General features: G+C 41.6%; 1 protein-coding gene across 1 annotated transcript in view; it reads right to left on the bottom strand.

Moving 5' to 3' along the window:
* Window positions 1–21,174, bottom strand: part of UBE2U (ubiquitin conjugating enzyme E2 U) — a 169,010-nt gene that overhangs the window by 9,643 nt on the left and 138,193 nt on the right. Inside the window, exons 9-10 of the mRNA XM_053693081.1 lie at window positions 5,873–5,939; window positions 5,686–5,792 (exon numbers count right to left, since the gene is read on the bottom strand). Coding sequence (XP_053549056.1) covers window positions 5,686–5,792; window positions 5,873–5,939 — 174 coding nt within the window. The remainder of the gene's footprint in view (window positions 1–5,685; window positions 5,793–5,872; window positions 5,940–21,174) is intronic.

The following is a 21,174-nucleotide window of genomic DNA, read 5'->3' as shown; positions in this document are numbered from 1 at the left end:
ATATTAATACTGCATGTATATATATATTAATACTACATGTATATATATATTAATACTGCATGTATATATATATTAATACTGCATGTATATATATATTAATACTGCATGTATATATATATTAATACTACATGTATATATATATATATATATATTAATACTGCATGTAAATATATATATAAATACTGCATGTATATATATATTAATACTGCATGTATATATATATATTAATACTGCATGTATATATATATTAATACTACATGTATAAATATATATATATATATATATATATATTAATACTGCATGTATATATATATATTAATACTGCATGTATATATATATTAATACTGCATGTATATATATATATATATATATATATATATATTAATACTGCATGTATATATATATTAATACTGCATGTATATATATATTAATACTGCATGTATATATATATTAATACTGCATGTATATATATATTAATACTACATGTATATATATATTAATACTGCATGTATATATATATTAATACTACATGTATATATATATATATTAATACTGCATGTATATATATATTAATACTGCATGTATATATATATTAATACTACATGTATATATATATATATATTAATACTGCATGTATATATATATATATTAATACTGCATGTATATATATATTAATACTGCATGTATATATATATTAATACTACATGTATATATATATATTAATACTATATGTATATTAATACTGCATGTATATATATATTAATACTACATGTATATATATATTAATACTGCATGTATATATATATATATATTAATACTACATGTATATATATATTAATACTACATGTATATATATATATTAATACTGCATGTATATATATATTAATACTACATGTATATATTTATTAATACTGCATGTATATATATATATTAATACTACATGTATATATATATTAATACTGCATGTATATATATATTAATACTACATGTATATATATATATATATATATATATATATATATATATATTAATACTATATGTATATTAATACTGCATGTATATATCTATTAATACTACATGTATATATATATATTAATACTGCATGTATATATATATATTAATACTGCATGTATATATATTAATACTACATGTATATATATATATTAATACTACATGTATATATATATTAATACTGCATGTATAAATATGTTAATACTGCATGTATATATATATTAATACTACATGTATAAATATGTTAATACTACATGTATATATATATTAATACTGCATGTATATATATTAATACTGCATGTATATATCTATTAATACTACATGTATATATATATTAATACTGCATGTATATATATATTAATACTGCATGTATATATATATTAATACTACATGTATATATATATTAATACTACATGTATATATATATTAATACTGCATGTATAAATATGTTAATACTGCATGTATATATATATATATATATATATTAATACTACATGTATATATATATTAATACTGCATGTATATATATATTAATACTGCATGTATATATATATATTAATACTACATGTATATATATATATATATATATATATATATATTAATACTACATGTATATATATATTAATACTGCATGTATATATATATATATATTAATACTACATGTATATATATATTAATACTGCATATATATATATATATATATATATATATATATATATATATTAATACTGCATGTATATATATATATATATATATATATATATATATATTAATACTACATGTATATATATATTAATACTGCATGTATATATATATTAATACTGCATGTATATATATATTAATACTGCATGTATATATATTAATACTACATGTATATATATTAATACTGCATGTATATATATATTAATACTGCATGTATATATATATTAATACTATATGTATATATACAGGGAGTGCAGAATTATTAGGCAAATGAGTATTTTGACCACATCATCCTCTTTATGCATGTTGTCTTACTCCAAGCTGTATAGGCTCGAAAGCCTACTACCAATTAAGCATATTAGGTGATGTGCATCTCTGTAATGAGAAGGGGTGTGGTCTAATGACATCAACACCCTATATCAGGTGTGCATAATTATTAGGCAACTTCCTTTTCTTTGGCAAAATGGGTCAAAAGAAGGACTTGACAGGCTCAGAAAAGTCAAAAATAGTGAGATATCTTGCAGAGGGATGCAGCACTCTTAAAATTGCAAAGCTTCTGAAGCGTGATCATCGAACAATCAAGCGTTTCATTCAAAATAGTCAACAGGGTCGCAAGAAGCGTGTGGAAAAACCAAGGTGCAAAATAACTGCCCATGAACTGAGAAAAGTCAAGCGTGCAGCTGCCAAGATGCCACTTGCCACCAGTTTGGCCATATTTCAGAGCTGCAACATCACTGGAGTGCCCAAAAGCACAAGGTGTGCAATACTCAGAGACATGGCCAAGGTAAGAAAGGCTGAAAGACGACCACCACTGAACAAGACACACAAGCTGAAACGTCAAGACTGGGCCAAGAAATATCTCAAGACTGATTTTTCTAAGGTTTTATGGACTGATGAAATGAGAGTGAGTCTTGATGGGCCAGATGGATGGGCCCGTGGCTGGATTGGTAAAGGGCAGAGAGCTCCAGTCCGACTCAGACGCCAGCAAGGTGGAGGTGGAGTACTGGTTTGGGCTGGTATCATCAAAGATGAGCTTGTGGGGCCTTTTCGGGTTGAGGATGGAGTCAAGCTCAACTCCCAGTCCTACTGCCAATTTCTGGAAGACACCTTCTTCAAGCAGTGGTACAGGAAGAAGTCTGCATCCTTCAAGAAAAACATGATTTTCATGCAGGACAATGCTCCATCACACGCGTCCAAGTACTCCACAGCGTGGCTGGCAAGAAAGGGTATAAAAGAAGAAAATCTAATGACATGGCCTCCTTGTTCACCTGATCTGAACCCCATTGAGAACCCATGGTCCATCATCAAATGTGAGATTTACAAGGAGGGAAAACAGTACACCTCTCTGAACAGTGTCTGGGAGGCTGTGGTTGCTGCTGCACGCAATGTTGATGGTGAACAGATCAAAACACTGACAGAATCCATGGATGGCAGGCTTTTGAGTGTCCTTGCAAAGAAAGGTGGCTATATTGGTCACTGATTTGTTTTTGTTTTGTTTTTGAATGTCAGAAATGTATATTTGTGAATGTTGAGATGTTATATTGGTTTCACTGGTAAAAATAAATAATTGAAATGGGTATATATTTGTTTTTTGTTAAGTTGCCTAATAATTATGCACAGTAATAGTCACCTGCACACACAGATATCCCCCTAAAATAGCTATAACTAAAAACAAACTAAAAACTACTTCCAAAACTATTCAGCTTTGATATTAATGAGTTTTTGGGTTCATTGAGAACATGGTTGTTGTTCAATAATAAAATTAATCCTCAAAAATACAACTTGCCTAATAATTCTGCACTCCCTGTATATTACTACTACATGTATATATATATTAATACTGCATGTATATATATATTAATACTGCATGTATATATATATATATTAATACTGCATGTATATATATATTAATACTGCATGTATATATATATTAATACTGCATGTATATATATATTAATACTGCATGTATATATATATTAATACTGCATGTATAAATATGTTAATACTGCATGTATATATATATTAATACTGCATGTATATATACATTAATACTGCATGTATAAATATGTTAATACTGCATGTATATATATATTAATACTGCATGTATAAATATGTTAATACTGCATGTATAAATATGTTAATACTGCATGTATATATATATTAATACTACATGTATATATATATTAATACTGCACAAACTAAACTGTAATTTATTTCCCTTTAATCTATTTTCAGAGACTTGTTTTGCTTGTGCCCATAGTGATTGTTACAAAAAAGGAACGGGACTTGGTAATTATTATTTCCAATGTAGTAAACAATCCATTAAGTAACCCAGCAAGCAAAGGCAGAAGAATGCTTATGCAGGAGTATTTGCAGCAGACGGCCCTTTTGCAGTTTGCAGAACAGAAATGCTTCAGTAAACACTGCTGGTGCTGGTGGGAGCCGGAGCACAGTCTGGTTAGAGGGATAGTGAGAGTTATTTTGTTTGAGTTACATCTATTTAGGTAAGAAGTTACTGACATCATCCAGCTTTGGAGTTATTTGCACCAACATGCCACACGTTCCCTAAAGTCTGTGACACACTGCAAGCGATGCGGCGCGAGGCGAACAAGCTGCTTCGCTACACGTCGCTTCTGAAGTTCAGATATTTCATCTCTGAGCTCTCAGCTATGCGATCTGACGCAGCACGAGGCGAACAAGCTGCTTCGCTACGTCTCGCTTCTGAAGTTCAGATATTTCATCTCTGAGCTCTCAGCTACGCGATCTGACGCAGCACGAGGCGAACAAGCTGCTTCGCTACGTCTCGCTTCTGAAGTTCAGATATTTCATCTCTGAGCTCTCAGCTACGCGATCTGATGCAGCAGAGTGCTCAGAGATGAAAAGGCAGGACACACTGAGCGCACACAGCCGCATGTACACGATGTGCGCCGCTCCGTTTGCAGTATGTCACAGCCTTTATACTGTAAAATCTATGTTAATGGAATGTGAGAGTAATCGATTATTTTATTTCTGAAGCAGTGGGGGTTCTACGAGAGTGCAGAAAGGTACAAAAGCACCCCCAGATTTTACTTTGCACCCCTGTGTAGCTGGTTTTGCGGAGGGGGTGGGTACAACTGTCCCTCCCTACCACAGTCCTTTCATGCCTAGACACACCTCAGACCATATAGGCACACGCACACAGTACAGCCACACCCCTGGATTGGGTCACTCTCAGTCTACAAGACTTTGCCTCTACCCTCCCAGACTCAGCACATGGAACAACCATGATTAATCCCACAGGCCTCCCTTACTAAGTACCTAGCCTCTTGGTACGTGCATAGAGCTCTGCACTGTGTTTACCCTCAATATATTTTCTGTAACTGCCTCTGTTTTATTTGGCCAGCATATGACATCACATCCCATGTAATCCACACCAATGTGATCATTGCAAGGCAGATTGTAAGTGTGTATGCAATCTACTCTACCAAACAGAAGTGTTCTGCGCATGCAAAATTACACTGCACTCTTCTCCCATGGCAACAACAAATTTATACACATTAAACCGACTAAAAAAGGATTCATTAAGCTTCAACTTCTCTGTATGTTCTTGCTATTAACACACGACCAGTTAAAGGGATATTCTAATGCACATTGGATAGAACATGTCGTTTATACATTACTGGTCATAGATAATTATGTGTCTAATGTGCAAAGTGGTCAAATAGGTTAAGTCCCACTCAGCAGCGCCAATCAGGAATTCTCCAGTAAGCCAATCAGGAGCTAATCGATGGGCATGTGCGAAGCAGGACTTTACCTAGGTATTTAACCTCTTTGTGAGGGCAAGACGCACAATTATCAGGGGCTAGTAACGCGAAAGAAAACATATTCTAGCAAATCAGATCATATAATGTATGCATTAGTATGTCCCTTTAATATCCTATAATGTATTTCATTCTGCAAATGATCTGCTAATTTGAGTTCTAATTAACATACCTGAAATTCTGCAAAGCAAACAGGATTGGTTCTCTCTCGCTGTTAATTTGTTCTTGGAAGTTGTCTCTAAGCTGTTAGCCGTTCCATGGATAATGATATTATTAGAACTAAAAAGCAAACAGCACAGACTCAGTTTCACAGTGAAATTTGCATTCTATGCTGTGGATGTCAGACACAGTTTCCTTACGTGTTACTGGTTCTCCTCTTCTCTCGTGTTTCATTATACGGAGTCTTCCACAAAGCCTCTTTATTCACTGCAAATACAATAAAATAACCTATTAACTAATCATACTGCTGCAGAGCTTGAATATTATTTAAAGGAACAGTAAAGTCAAAATTAAACTTTATTTGTTCAGATAGAGCAGCAATTTAAAAAAACTTTCCATTTGAATTATATGCTCTAATTTGCTCCATTCTCTTATCTTCCTTTGTTGTAAAGCATACCTAGGTAGGCTCAGGTAACAATGCACTACTGTGGTTTTTGTGTATTCTATAACTGATGAACTATGTGTAAGATTTTCAGTTGAAATAATGTCCGTCTTGTAACTGGCTCAGCTAACTCCCAGGAGCGTGTTTGTTCCCTCAAAGATACCAAGAGAATGAAGTAAATTTGATAATAGAAGTAAAATGAAAAACTTGGCTTAAAAGGAGATGAAAATTTTTTGTTTTTTAAACAACTTTCCAGTTTACTTCTATTAGAAATTTGCTTAATTCTCTTGGTATCCTTTGTTGTTTAAGCAGCAATAAACTACCGGGAGCTAGTTGAGCATATCAGGGTGAACTAATGACAAGAGACATATGTGCAGCTGCCAATCAGCAGCTAGCCCCCCAGTAGTACAATGCTGTTCTTGTGCCTACCTAAGTATGCTTTTCAATAAAGAATACCAAGAAAACAAAGAAAATTCCATAATAGTAGTAAATTGGAGAGTTGTTTAAAATTGTGTCCTCTGTCTAAATCATGAAAGAAAAGTTTTGAGTTCCTTAGAGTGCACGGTAAAGTATCATCCAGCCTTAAAATGCACGGTAAAGTATCCTCCAGCCTTAGAGTGCGCTGTAAAGTATCCTCCAGCCTTAGAGTGCGCTGTAAAGTATCCTCCTGCCTTAGAGTGCGCTGTAAAGTATCCTCCAGCCTTAGAGTGCGCGGTAAAGGATCCTCCAGCCTTAGAGTGCGCTGTAAAGTATCCTCCAGCCTTAGAGTGCGCTGTAAAGTATCCTCCTGCCTTAGAGTGCGCTGTAAAGTATCCTCCAGCCTTAGAGTGCGCTGTAATGTAACCTCCAGCCTTAGAGTGCGCTGTAAAGTATCCTCCAGCCTTAGAGTGCGCTGTAATGTATCCTCCAGCCTTAGAGTGCGCTGTAAAGTATCCTCCAGCCTTAGAGTGCGCTGTAAAGTATCCTCCAGCCTTAGAGTGCGCTGTAAAGTATCCTCCTGCCTTAGAGTGCGCTGTAAAGTATCCTCCTGCCTTAGAGTGCGCGGTAAAGGATCCTCCAGCCTTAGAGTGCACAGTAATGTAACCTCCAGCCTTAGAGTGCACGGTAAAGTATCATCCAGCCTTAAAATGCACGGTAAAGTATCCTCCAGCCTTAGAGTGCGCTGTAAAGTATCCTCCAGCCTTAGAGTGCGCTGTAAAGTATCCTCCTGCCTTAGAGTGCGCTGTAAAGTATCCTCCAGCCTTAGAGTGCGCGGTAAAGGATCCTCCAGCCTTAGAGTGCGCTGTAAAGTATCCTCCAGCCTTAGAGTGCGCTGTAAAGTATCCTCCTGCCTTAGAGTGCGCTGTAAAGTATCCTCCAGCCTTAGAGTGCGCTGTAATGTAACCTCCAGCCTTAGAGTGCGCTGTAAAGTATCCTCCAGCCTTAGAGTGCGCTGTAATGTATCCTCCAGCCTTAGAGTGCGCTGTAAAGTATCCTCCAGCCTTAGAGTGCGCTGTAAAGTATCCTCCAGCCTTAGAGTGCGCTGTAAAGTATCCTCCTGCCTTAGAGTGCGCTGTAAAGTATCCTCCTGCCTTAGAGTGCGCGGTAAAGGATCCTCCAGCCTTAGAGTGCACAGTAATGTAACCTCCAGCCTTAGAGTGCATGGTAATGTATTCTCCAGCCTTAGAGTGCACAGTAAAGTATCCTCCAGCCTTAGAGTGCACAGTAATGTATCCTCCAGCCTTAGAGTGCACAGTAATGTATTCTCCTGCCTTAGAGTGCACAGTAATGTATCCTCCAGCCTTAGAGTGCACAGTAATGTATCCTCCAGCCTTACAGTGCACAGTAAAGTATCCTCCAGCCTTAGAGTGCACAGTAATGTATCCTCCAGCCTTAGAGTGCACAGTAATGTATCCTCCAGCCTTAGAGTGCACAGTAATGTATCCTCCAGCCTTACAGTGCACAGTAAAGTATCCTCCAGCCTTAGAGTGCACAGTAAAGTATCCTCCAGCCTTAGAGTGCACAGTAATGTAACCTCCAGCCTTACAGTGCACAGTAATGTATTCTCCTGCCTTAGAGTGCGCGGTAATGTATTCTCCAGCCTTAGAGTGCACGGTAATGTAACCTCCAGCCTTAGAGTGCACAGTAATGTATCCTCCAGCCATAGAGTGCACAGTAATGTAACCTCCAGCCTTACAGTGCACAGTAATGTATTCTCCTGCCTTAGAGTGCACAGTAATGTATTCTCCAGCCTTAGAGTGCACGGTAATGTAACCTCCAGCCTTAGAGTGCACGGTAATGTATCCTCCAGCCTTAGAGTGCACAGTAATGTATCCTCCAGCCTTAGAGTGCACAGTAATGTATCCTCCAGCCTTACAGTGCACAGTAATGTATTCTCCTGCCTTAGAGTGCGCGGTAATGTATCCTCCTGCCTTAGAGTGCACAGTAATGTATCCTCCAGCCTTAGAGTGCACGGTAATGTATCCTCCAGCCTTAGAGTGCACGGTAATGTATCCTCCAGCCTTAGAGTGCACGGTAATGTATCCTCCAGCCTTAGAGTGCACAGTAATGTAACCTCCTGCCTTAGAGTGCACGGTAATGTATCCTCCAGCCTTAGAGTGCACGGTAATGTATCCTCCAGCCTTAGAGTGCACAGTAATGTAACCTCCAGCCTTAGAGTGCACAGTAATGTATCCTCCAGCCTTAGAGTGCACAGTAATGTAACCTCCAGCCTTAGAGTGCACGGTAATGTATTCTCCAGCCTTAGAGTGCACGGTAATGTAACCTCCAGCCTTAGAGTGCACGGTAATGTATCCTCCAGCCTTAGAGTGCACAGTAATGTATCCTCCAGCCTTAGAGTGCACGGTAATGTATCCTCCAGCCTTAGAGTGCACGGTAATGTATCCTCCAGCCTTAGAGTGCACGGTAATGTATTCTCCAGCCTTAGAGTGCACGGTAATGTATCCTCCAGCCTTAGAGTGCACAGTAATGTATCCTCCAGCCTTAGAGTGCACAGTAATGTATCCTCCAGCCTTACAGTGCATGGTAAAGTACCCTCCAGCCTTACAGTGCACGGTAAAGTATCCTCCAGCCTTAGAGTGCACGGTAATGTATCCTCCAGCCTTACAGTGCACGGTAATGTATCCTCCAGCCTTAGAGTGCACGGTAATGTATCCTCCAGCCTTAGAGTGCACGGTAATGTATCCTCCAGCCTTAGAGTGCACGGTAATGTATCCTCCAGCCTTAGAGTGCCCAGTAATGTATCCTCCAGCCTTAGAGTGCACGGTAATGTATCCTCCAGCCTTAGAGTGCACGGTAAAGTATCCTCCAGCCTTAGAGTGCACGGTAATGTATCCTCCAGCCTTACAGTGCACGGTAAAGTATCCTCCAGCCTTACAGTGCACGGTAATGTAACCTCCAGCCTTAGAGTGCACGGTAAAGTATCCTCCAGCCTTAGAGTGCGCGGTAAAGTATCCTCCAGCCTTACAGTGCACGGTAAAGTATCCTCCAGCCTTACAGTGCACGGTAAAGTATCCTCCAGCCTTAGAGTGCACGGTAATGTATCCTCCAGCCTTACAGTGCACGGTAAAGTATCCTCCAGCCTTACAGTGCACGGTAAAGTATCCTCCAGCCTTACAGTGCACGGTAAAGGATCCTCCAGCCCTAGAGTGCACGGTAAAGTATCCTCCAGCCTTAGAGTGCACGGTAAAGTATCCTCCAGCCTTACAGTGCACGGTAAAGTATCCTCCAGCCCTAGAGTGCACGGTAATGTATCCTCCAGCCTTAGAGTGCACAGTAATGTATTCTCCAGCCTTAGAGTGCACAGTAATGTATCCTCCAGCCTTAGAGTGCACGGTAATGTATCCTCCAGCCTTAGAGTGCACGGTAATGTATCCTCCAGCCTTAGAGTGCACAGTAATGTATCCTCCAGCCTTAGAGTGCACAGTAATGTATTCTCCAGCCTTAGAGTGCACAGTAAAGTATCCTCCAGCCTTAGAGTGCACAGTAATGTATCCTCCAGCCTTAGAGTGCACAGTAAAGTATCCTCCAGCCTTAGAGTGCACAGTAATGTATCCTCCAGCCTTAGAGTGCACAGTAAAGTATCCTCCAGCCTTAGAGTGCACAGTAAAGTATCCTCCAGCCTTAGAGTGCACAGTAATGTAACCTCCAGCCTTAGAGTGCATGGTAATGTATTCTCCAGCCTTAGAGTGCACAGTAATGTATCCTCCAGCCTTAGAGTGCACAGTAATGTATCCTCCAGCCTTAGAGTGCACAGTAATGTAACCTCCAGCCTTAGAGTGCACAGTAATGTATTCTCCAGCCTTAGAGTGCACAGTAATGTATCCTCCAGCCTTAGAGTGCACGGTAATGTATTCTCCAGCCTTAGAGTGCACGGTAATGTATTCTCCAGCCTTAGAGTGCACAGTAATGTAACCTCCAGCCTTAGAGTGCACAGTAATGTATCCTCCAGCCTTAGAGTGCATGGTAATGTATCCTCCAGCCTTAGAGTGCACGGTAATGTATTCTCCAGCCTTAGAGTGCACGGTAATGTATCCTCCAGCCTTAGAGTGCACGGTAATGTATTCTCCAGCCTTAGAGTGCACAGTAATGTAACCTCCAGCCTTAGAGTGCACAGTAATGTATCCTCCAGCCTTAGAGTGCATGGTAATGTATCCTCCAGCCTTAGAGTGCACGGTAATGTATTCTCCAGCCTTAGAGTGCACGGTAATGTATTCTCCAGCCTTAGAGTGCACGGTAATGTATTCTCCAGCCTTAGAGTGCACGGTAATGTATCCTCCAGCCTTAGAGTGCACGGTAATGTATTCTCCAGCCTTAGAGTGCACGGTAATGTATTCTCCAGCCTTAGAGTGCACAGTAATGTATCCTCCAGCCTTAGAGTGCATGGTAATGTATCCTCCAGCCTTAGAGTGCACGGTAATGTATTCTCCAGCCTTAGAGTGCACGGTAATGTATCCTCCAGCCTTAGAGTGCACGGTAATGTATTCTCCAGCCTTAGAGTGCACAGTAATGTATTCTCCAGCCTTAGAGTGCACAGTAATGTATTCTCCAGCCTTACAGTGCACGGTAATGTATCCTCCAGCCTTAGAGTGCACGGTAATGTATCCTCCAGCCTTAGAGTGCACGGTAATGTATCCTCCAGCCTTAGAGTGCACAGCAATGTATCCTCCAGCCTTACAGTGCACGGTAAAGTATCCTCCAGCCTTAGAGTGCACGGTAATGTATCCTCCAGCCTTAGAGTGCACAGTAATGTATCCTCCAGCCTGAGAGTGCACAGTAATGTATCCTCCAGCCTTAGAGTGCACAGTAATGTATCCTCCAGCCTTAGAGTGCACAGTAATGTAACCTCCAGCCTTAGAGTGCACAGTAATGTATCCTCCAGCCTTAGAGTGCACGGTAATGTATCCTCCAGCCTTAGAGTGCACAGTAATGTAACCTCCAGCCTTAGAGTGCCCAGTAATGTATCCTCCAGCCTTAGAGTGCACAGTAATGTATCCTCCAGCCTTAGAGTGCACAGTAATGTATCCTTCAGCCTTAGAGTGCCCAGTAATGTATCCTCCAGCCTTAGAGTGCACAGTAATGTAACCTCCAGCCTTAGAGTGCACGGTAATGTATCCTCCAGCCTTAGAGTGCACGGTAATGTATCCTCCACCCTTAGAGTGCACAGTAATGTAACCTCCAGCCTTAGAGTGCACAGTAATGTATCCTCCAGCCTTAGAGTGCACAGTAATGTATCCTCCAGCCTTAGAGTGCACAGTAATGTATCCTCCAGCCTTAGAGTGCACAGTAAAGTATTCTCCAGCCTTAGAGTGCACAGTAAAGTATTCTCCAGCCTTAGAGTGCACAGTAAAGTATCCTCCAGCCTTAGAGTGCACAGTAAAGTATTCTCCAGCCTTAGAGTGCACAGTAATGTATCCTCCAGCCTTAGAGTGCACAGTAATGTATCCTCCAGCCTTAGAGTGCACAGTAATTTATCCTCCAGCCTTAGAGTGCACAGTAATGTATTCTCCAGCCTTAGAGTGCACAGTAATGTATCCTCCAGCCTTACAGTGCACAGTAAAGTATCCTCCAGCCTTAGAGTGCACGGTAATGTATCCTCCAGCCTTAGAGTGCACAGTAAAGTATCCTCCAGCCTTAGAGTGCACGGTAATGTATCCTCCAGCCTTAGAGTGCACAGTAATATAACCTCCAGCCTTAGAGTGCGCGGTAATGTATCCTCCAGCCTTAGAGTGCACAGTAAAGTATTCTCCAGCCTTAGAGTGCACAGTAAAGTATCCTCCAGCCTTAGAGTGCACAGTAAAGTATTCTCCAGCCTTAGAGTGCACAGTAATGTAACCTCCAGCCTTAGAGTGCACAGTAATGTATCCTCCAGCCTTAGAGTGCACAGTAATGTAACCTCCAGCCTTAGAGTGCACGGTAATGTATCCTCCAGCCTTAGAGTGCACGGTAATGTATCCTCCACCCTTAGAGTGCACAGTAATGTAACCTCCAGCCTTAGAGTGCACAGTAATGTATCCTCCAGCCTTAGAGTGCACAGTAATGTATCCTCCAGCCTTAGAGTGCACAGTAATGTATCCTCCAGCCTTAGAGTGCACAGTAATGTATCCTCCAGCCTTAGAGTGCACAGTAAAGTATTCTCCAGCCTTAGAGTGCACAGTAAAGTATTCTCCAGCCTTAGAGTGCACAGTAAAGTATCCTCCAGCCTTAGAGTGCACAGTAAAGTATTCTCCAGCCTTAGAGTGCACAGTAATGTATCCTGCAGCCTTAGAGTGCACGGTAATGTATCCTCCAGCCTTAGAGTGCACAGTAATGTATCCTCCAGCCTTAGAGTGCACGGTAATGTATCCTCCAGCCTTAGAGTGCACAGTAATGTATCCTCCAGCCTTACAGTGCACAGTAAAGTATCCTCCAGCCTTAGAGTGCACAGTAATGTATCCTCCAGCCTTAGAGTGCACAGTAATGTATCCTCCAGCCTTAGAGTGCACGGTAATGTATCCTCCAGCCTTACAGTGCACAGTAAAGTATCCTCCAGCCTTAGAGTGCACGGTAATGTATCCTCCAGCCTTAGAGTGCACAGTAATGTATTCTCCAGCCTTAGAGTGCACGGTAATGTATCCTCCAGCCTTAGAGTGCACAGTAATGTATTCTCCAGCCTTAGAGTGCACGGTAATGTATCCTCCAGCCTTAGAGTGCACAGTAATGTATCCTCCAGCCTTAGAGTGCACAGTAATGTATCCTCCAGCCTTAGAGTGCACAGTAATGTATTCTCCAGCCTTAGAGTGCACAGTAATGTATCCTCCAGCCTTAGAGTGCACAGTAATGTATTCTCCAGCCTTAGAGTGCACAGTAATGTATTCTCCAGCCTTAGAGTGCACAGTAATGTATTCTCCAGCCTTAGAGTGCACAGTAATGTATCCTCCAGCCTTAGAGTGCACAGTAATGTATCCTCCAGCCTTAGAGTGCACAGTAATGTATCCTCCAGCCTTAGAGTGCACAGTAATGTATCCTCCAGCCTTAGAGTGCACAGTAATGTATTCTCCAGCCTTAGAGTGCACAGTAATGTATCCTCCAGCCTTAGAGTGCACAGTAATGTATTCTCCAGCCTTAGAGTGCACAGTAATGTATCCTCCAGCCTTAGAGTGCACGGTAATGTATCCTCCAGCCTTAGAGTGCACAGTAATGTAACCTCCAGCCTTACAGTGCGCTGTAAAGTATCCTCCTGCCTTAGAGTGCGCAGTAAAGTATCCTCCAGCCTTAGAGTGCACAGTAATGTATCCTCCAGCCTTAGAGTGCACAGTAATGTAACCTCCAGCCTTAGAGTGTACGGTAATGTATTCTCCAGCCTTAGAGTGCACGGTAATGTATTCTCCAGCCTTAGAGTGCACGGTAATGTATCCTCCAGCCTTAGAGTGCACGGTAATGTATCCTCCAGCCTTAGAGTGCACGGTAATGTATCCTCCAGCCTTAGAGTGCACAGTAATGTAACCTCCAGCCTTAGAGTGCATGGTAATGTATTCTCCAGCCTTAGAGTGCACGGTAATGTATCCTCCAGCCTTAGAGTGCACAGTAATGTATCCTCCAGCCTTAGAGTGTACGGTAATGTATTCTCCAGCCTTAGAGTGCACGGTAATGTATCCTCCAGCCTTAGAGTGCACAGTAATGTATCCTCCAGCCTTAGAGTGCACAGTAATGTATCCTCCAGCCTTAGAGTGCACAGTAATGTAACCTCCAGCCTTAGAGTGCACAGTAATGTATCCTCCAGCCTTAGAGTGCACAGTAATGTATCCTCCAGCCTTAGAGTGCACAGTAATGTATTCTCCAGCCTTAGAGTGCCCAGTAATGTAACCTCCAGCCTTAGAGTGCACAGTAATGTATCCTCCAGCCTTAGAGTGCACAGTAATGTATCCTCCAGCCTTAGAGTGCACAGTAATGTATTCTCCAGCCTTAGAGTGCACAGTAATGTATCCTCCAGCCTTAGAGTGCACAGTAATGTATCCTCCAGCCTTAGAGTGCACGGTAATGTATCCTCCAGCCTTAGAGTGCACGGTAATGTATCCTCCAGCCTTAGAGTGCACAGTAATGTATCCTCCAGCCTTAGAGTGCACAGTAATGTAACCTCCAGCCTTAGAGTGCACAGTAATGTATCCTCCAGCCTTAGAGTGCACAGTAATGTATCCTCCAGCCTTAGAGTGCACAGTAATGTATTCTCCAGCCTTAGAGTGCCCAGTAATGTAACCTCCAGCCTTAGAGTGCACAGTAATGTAACCTCCAGCCTTAGAGTGCCCAGTAATGTAACCTCCAGCCTTAGAGTGCACAGTAATGTAACCTCCAGCCTTAGAGTGCCCAGTAATGTATCCTCCAGCCTTAGAGTGCACAGTAATGTATTCTCCAGCCTTAGAGTGCACAGTAATGTATCCTCCAGCCTTAGAGTGCACGGAAATGTATCCTCCAGCCTTAGAGTGCACGGTAATGTATCCTCCAGCCTTAGAGTGCACGGTAATGTATCCTCCAGCCTTAGAGTGCACAGTAATGTATCCTCCAGACTTAGAGTGCACAGTAATGTATCCTCCAGCCTTAGAGTGCACAGTAAAGTATTCTCCAGCCTTAGAGTGCACAGTAAAGTATTCTCCAGCCTTAGAGTGCACGGTAATGTATCCTCCAGCCTTAGAGTGCACGGTAATGTATCCTCCAGCCTTACAGTGCGCAGTAAAGTATTCTCCAGCCTTAGAGTGCACAGTAATGTATTCTCCAGCCTTAGAGTGCACAGTAATGTATCCTCCAGCCTTAGAGTGCACAGTAATGTATTCTCCAGCCTTAGAGTGCACGGTAATGTATCCTCCAGCCTTAGAGTGCACAGTAATGTATTCTCCAGCCTTAGAGTGCACAGTAATGTAACCTCCAGCCTTAGAGTGCACAGTAATGTAACCTCCAGCCTTAGAGTGCCCAGTAATGTATCCTCCAGCCTTAGAGTGCACAGTAATGTATTCTCCAGCCTTAGAGTGCACAGTAATGTATCCTCCAGCCTTAGAGTGCACAGTAATGTATTCTCCAGCCTTAGAGTGCACAGTAATGTATCCTCCAGCCTTAGAGTGCACAGTAATGTAACCTCCAGCCTTAGAGTGCACAGTAATGTATCCTCCAGCCTTAGAGTGCACAGTAATGTATCCTCCAGCCTTAGAGTGCACAGTAATGTAACCTCCAGCCTTAGAGTGCACAGTAATGTAACCTCCAGCCTTACAGTGCGCTGTAAAGTATCCTCCTGCCTTAGAGTGCACAGTAAAGTATTCTCCAGCCTTAGAGTGCACAGTAATGTAACCTCCAGCCTTAGAGTGCACGGTAATGTATCCTCCAGCCTTAGAGTGCACGGTAATGTATCCTCCAGCCTTAGAGTGCACAGTAATGTAACCTCCAGCCTTAGAGTGCACAGTAAAGTATTCTCCAGCCTTAGAGTGCACAGTAAAGTATTCTCCAGCCTTAGAGTGCACAGTAATGTATTCTCCAGCCTTAGAGTGTGCGGTAATGTATTCTCCAGCCTTAGAGTGTGCGGTAATGTAACCTCCAGCCTTAGAGTGCACAGTAATGTATTCTCCAGCCTTACAGTGCACAGTAATGTAACCTCCAGCCTTACAGTGCACAGTAATGTATTCTCCTGCCTTAGAGTGCACAGTAATGTAACCTCCAGCCTTAGAGTGCACAGTAATGTATCCTCCAGCCTTACAGTGCACAGTAATGTAACCTCCAGCCTTAGAGTGCACAGTAATGTATCCTCCAGCCTTAGAGTGCACAGTAATGTAACCTCCAGCCTTAGAGTGCACAGTAATGTATCCTCCAGCCTTAGAGTGCACGGTAATGTATCCTCCAGCCTTACAGTGCACAGTAATGTATCCTCCAGCCTTACAGTGCACAGTAATGTATCCTCCAGCCTTACAGTGTACGGTAATGTATTCTCCAGCCTTACAGTGTACGGTAATGTATTCTCCAGCCTTACAGTGCACGGTAATGTATCCTCCAGCCTTACAGTGCACAGTAATGTATTCTCCAGCCTTAGAGTGCACAGTAATGTATTCTCCTGCCTTAGAGTGCACAGTAATGTAACCTCCAGCCTTAGAGTGCACGGTAATGTATCCTCCAGCCTTAGAGTGCACAGTAATGTAACCTCCAGCCTTAGAGTGCACGGTAATGTATTCTCCAGCCTTAGAGTGCACAGTAATGTAACCTCCAGCCTTAGAGTGCACAGTAATGTATCCTCCAGCCTTAGAGTGCACGGTAATGTATCCTCCAGCCTTACAGTGCACAGTAATGTAACCTCCAGCCTTAGAGTGCACAGTAATGTAACCTCCAGCCTTAGAGTGCACGGTAATGTAACCTCCAGCCTTAGAGTGCACAGTAATGTATTCTCCAGCCTTAGAGTGCACAGTAATGTATCCTCCAGCCTTAGAGTGCACGGTAATGTAACCTCCAGCCTTAGAGTGCACAGTAATGTAACCTCCAGCCTTAGAGTGCACAGTAATGTATTCTCCAGCCTTAGAGTGCACAGTAATGTATCCTCCAGCCTTAGAGTGCACGGTAATGTAACCTCCAGCCTTAGAGTGCACGGTAATGTATTCTCCAGCCTTAGAGTGCACGGTAATGTATCCTCCAGCCTTAGAGTGCACAGTAATGTATCCTCCAGCCTTAGAGTGCACGGTAATGTATCCTCCAGCCTTAGAGTGCACGGTAATGTATTCTCCAGCCTTAGAGTGCACAGTAATGTATCCTCCAGCCTTAGAGTGCACGGTAATGTATCCTCCAGCCTTAGAGTGCACAGTAATGTATTCTCCAGCCTTAGAGTGCACGGTAATGTATCCTCCAGCCTTAGAGTGCACGGTAATGTATCCTCCAGCCTTAGAGTGCACAGTAATGTATCCTCCAGCCTTAGAGTGCACAGTAATGTATCCTCCAGCCTTAGAGTGCACGGTAATGTATCCTCCAGCCTTAGAGTGCACGGTAATGTATCCTCCAGCCTTAGAGTGCACAGTAATGTATCCTCCAGCCTTAGAGTGCACAGTAATGTAACCTCCAGCCTTAGAGTGCACAGTAATGTATCCTCCAGCCTTAGAGTGCACAGTAATGTATCCTCCAGCCTTAGAGTGCACGGTAATGTAACCTCCAGCCTTAGAGTGCACGGTAATGTAACCTCCAGCCTTAGAGTGCACAGTAATGTATCCTCCAGCCTTAGAGTGCACAGTAATGTATTCTCCAGCCTTAGAGTGCCCAGTAATGTAACCTCCAGCCTTAGAGTGCACAGTAAAGTATCCTCCAGCCTTAGAGTGCCCAGTAATGTAACCTCCAGCCTTAGAGTGCACGGTAATGTATCCTCCAGCCTTAGAGTGCACAGTAATGTATCCTCCAGCCTTAGAGTGCACAGTAATGTATCCTCCAGCCTTAGAGTGCACAGTAATGTATCCTCCAGCCTTAGAGTGCACGGTAATGTATCCTCCAGCCTTAGAGTGCACGGTAATGTATCCTCCAGCCTTAGAGTGCACAGTAATGTATCCTCCAGCCTTAGAGTGCACAGTAATGTGTCCTCCAGCCTTAGAGAGCACAGTAATGTATCCTCCAGCCTTAGAGTGCACAGTAATGTATTCTCCAGCCTTAGAGTGCACAGTAATGTATCCTCCAGCCTTAGAGTGCACAGTAATGTATTCTCCAGCCTTAGAGTGCACAGTAATGTAACCTCCAGCCTTAGAGTGCACGGTAATGTATCCTCCAGCCTTAGAGTGCACAGTAATGTAACCTCCAGCCTTAGAGTGCACAGTAATGTAACCTCCAGCCTTAGAGTGCACAGTAATGTATCCTCCAGCCTTAGAGTGCACAGTAATGTATCCTCCAGCCTTAGAGTGCACAGTAATGTATCCTCCAGCCTTAGAGTGCACAGTAATGTATTCTCCAGCCTTAGAGTGCACAGTAATGTATTCTCCAGCCTTAGAGTGCACAGTAATGTATCCTCCAGCCTTAGAGTGCACAGTAATGTATTCTCCAGCCTTAGAGTGCACAGTAATGTATTCTCCAGCCTTAGAGTGCACAGTAATGTATTCTCCAGCCTTAGAGTGCACAGTAATGTATCCTCCAGCCTTAGAGTGCACAGTAATGTATCCTCCAGCCTTACAGTGCATATGTGATTGTTGCAGGGGGCTAAGAGAAGGAATCTGTTTTGTAAAACGCGCCAGTTTTTCTGTGTGTGCTGCTGTCACTCTGGCTTTTCCCAGCAAGCAGATATCGAACATTAAGGGGCATATGTGTCAAGCTCCGAAAGGAGCTTGATGCCCCGTGTTTCTGGCGAGTAATCAGACTCGCCAGAAACAGCAGTTATGAAGCAGTGGTCACAAAGACCTCTGCTCCATAACCTGTCCACCTGCTCTGAGCAGGCGGACACACATCGCAACAATACAACCCGATCGAGTACGATCAGGTTGATTGACACACCCCTGCTGGTGGCCTATTGGCCACGAGTCTACAGGGGGCGGCGTTGCACAAGCAGCTCTTGTGAGCTGCTGGTGAAATAATGAATTTGGCGAGCGTATTGCTCAACTTATTCAGCGAGGTCTGGCGGACCTGATCCGCACTGGCAGATCACGTCCGCCAGACTTTCATAACTAGAGGCCTTAGTGCGATTTGGCACTAGTTAGTTAAAGGGACATGAAACCCACATTTTTTCTTTCATGATTCAGATAGAGAATACAATTTTAAACAACTTTCTAATTTACTTCTATTATCTAATTTGTTTCATTTTCTTGGTATCATTTGTTGAACTAGCAGCAATGCACTACTGGTTTCTAACTGAACACATTGGTGAGCCAATCACAATCTGTATATATATATATATATATATATATATATGCAGCCACCAATCAACAGCTAGAATCTAGGTTCTCTGCTGCTCCTGAGCTTGCCTATATAAACATTTCAGCAAAAGATAACAAGAGAAGGAAGCAAATTAAATAATAGAAGTAAATTGGAAAGTTGGTTAAAATTGTATTCTCTGTCTGAATCATTAAATAATTTTTGGGGGTTTCATGTCCCTTTAAAAGAGTCTCTTGTTTTTTTTAATAGTATTTTAACCCAATACGCCTGGTGAAGTCATGAAAAATACAACCAAACACCTAGATTACGAGTTTTGCATTAGAAGCTGTGCGGTGCTAACGAGCAGTTTATGCTCACCGCTCACTTACAGACAGCGCTGGTATTACAGGTTTTTACAAACCAGACAAGAAGTGAGCGTTGAGCAAAATTTTGCTCCCTACCGCACTCCAATACCAGCGCTGCTTACGTTAGCGGTGAGCTGGTGTAACGTGCTCGTGCACGATTTCCCTATTGGAATCAACGGGGAGAGCTGGCTGAAAAAAAGTCTAACGCCTGCAAAAAAGCAGCATAAAGCTCCCTAACGCAGCCTCATTGATTCCTATGGGGAAATACATTTTATGTCTACACCTAACACCCTAACATGAACCCCAAGTCTAAACACCCCTAATCTTACACTTATTAACCCCTAAGCTGCCACCCCCAACATCGCCGACACCTGCATTATATTATAAACCCCTAATCTGCCGCTCCGGAGACCGCCGCCAACTACATTATACTTATGTACCCCTAATCTGCTGCCCCCAACATCGCCGACACCTACATTATATTTATTAACCCCTAATCTGCCGCGCCCAACGTCGCCGCCACTAGAATAAACATATTAACCCCTAAACCGCCGCACTCCAGCATAGCAAACACTAGTTTAATATTATTAACCCCTAATCTGCGGGCCCTAACATCGACGCCACTTACCTACATTTATTAACCCCTAATCTGCCGCCCCCAACGTCACTGCCACTATATTAAAGTTATTAACCCCTAAACATAAGTCTAACCCTAAACCTAACAGCCCCTAACTTAAATATAATTAAAAGAAATCTAAATAAAATTACTATAATTAACTAAATTATTCCTATTTAAAACTAAATACTTACCTGTAAAATAAACCCTAAGCTAGCTACAATATAACTAATAGTTACATTGTAGCAAGTTTGTATTTATTTTAACTAGGTAGAATAGTTACTAAATAGTTATTAACTATTTAATAAACTACCTAGCTAAAATAAAGACAAATTTACCTGTAGAATAAAACCTAACCTAAGTTACAATTACACCTAACACTACACTATAATTAAATTAATTCCCTAAACTAAAGACAATTAAATACAATTAAATAAAATTAGCTAAAGTACAACAAAAACAAAACACTAAATTACAGAAAATAATAAACAAATTACAAGATTTTTAAACTAATTACACCTAATCTAATCCCCCTAACAAAATAAAAATGCCCCCCCAAAATAAAAAAGCCCTACCCTACACTAAATTACAAATAGCCCTTAAAAGGGCCTTTGCGGGGCATTGCCCCAAAGTAATCAACTCTTTTACCTGTAAACATTTTTTACAAATCCCCTCCAACATTAAAACCCACCACCCACACAACCAACCCTACTCTAAAACCCACCCAATACCCCCTTAAAAAAACCTAACACTAACCCC

Source organism: Bombina bombina, chromosome 10, assembly GCF_027579735.1.
Source record: "Bombina bombina isolate aBomBom1 chromosome 10, aBomBom1.pri, whole genome shotgun sequence".
In the NCBI taxonomy this organism is placed as follows: Eukaryota; Metazoa; Chordata; class Amphibia; order Anura; family Bombinatoridae; genus Bombina; species Bombina bombina.
The sequence above is the reverse complement of the archived record's forward strand: the minus strand, read 5'-3'. Positions and strand labels throughout refer to the sequence as shown.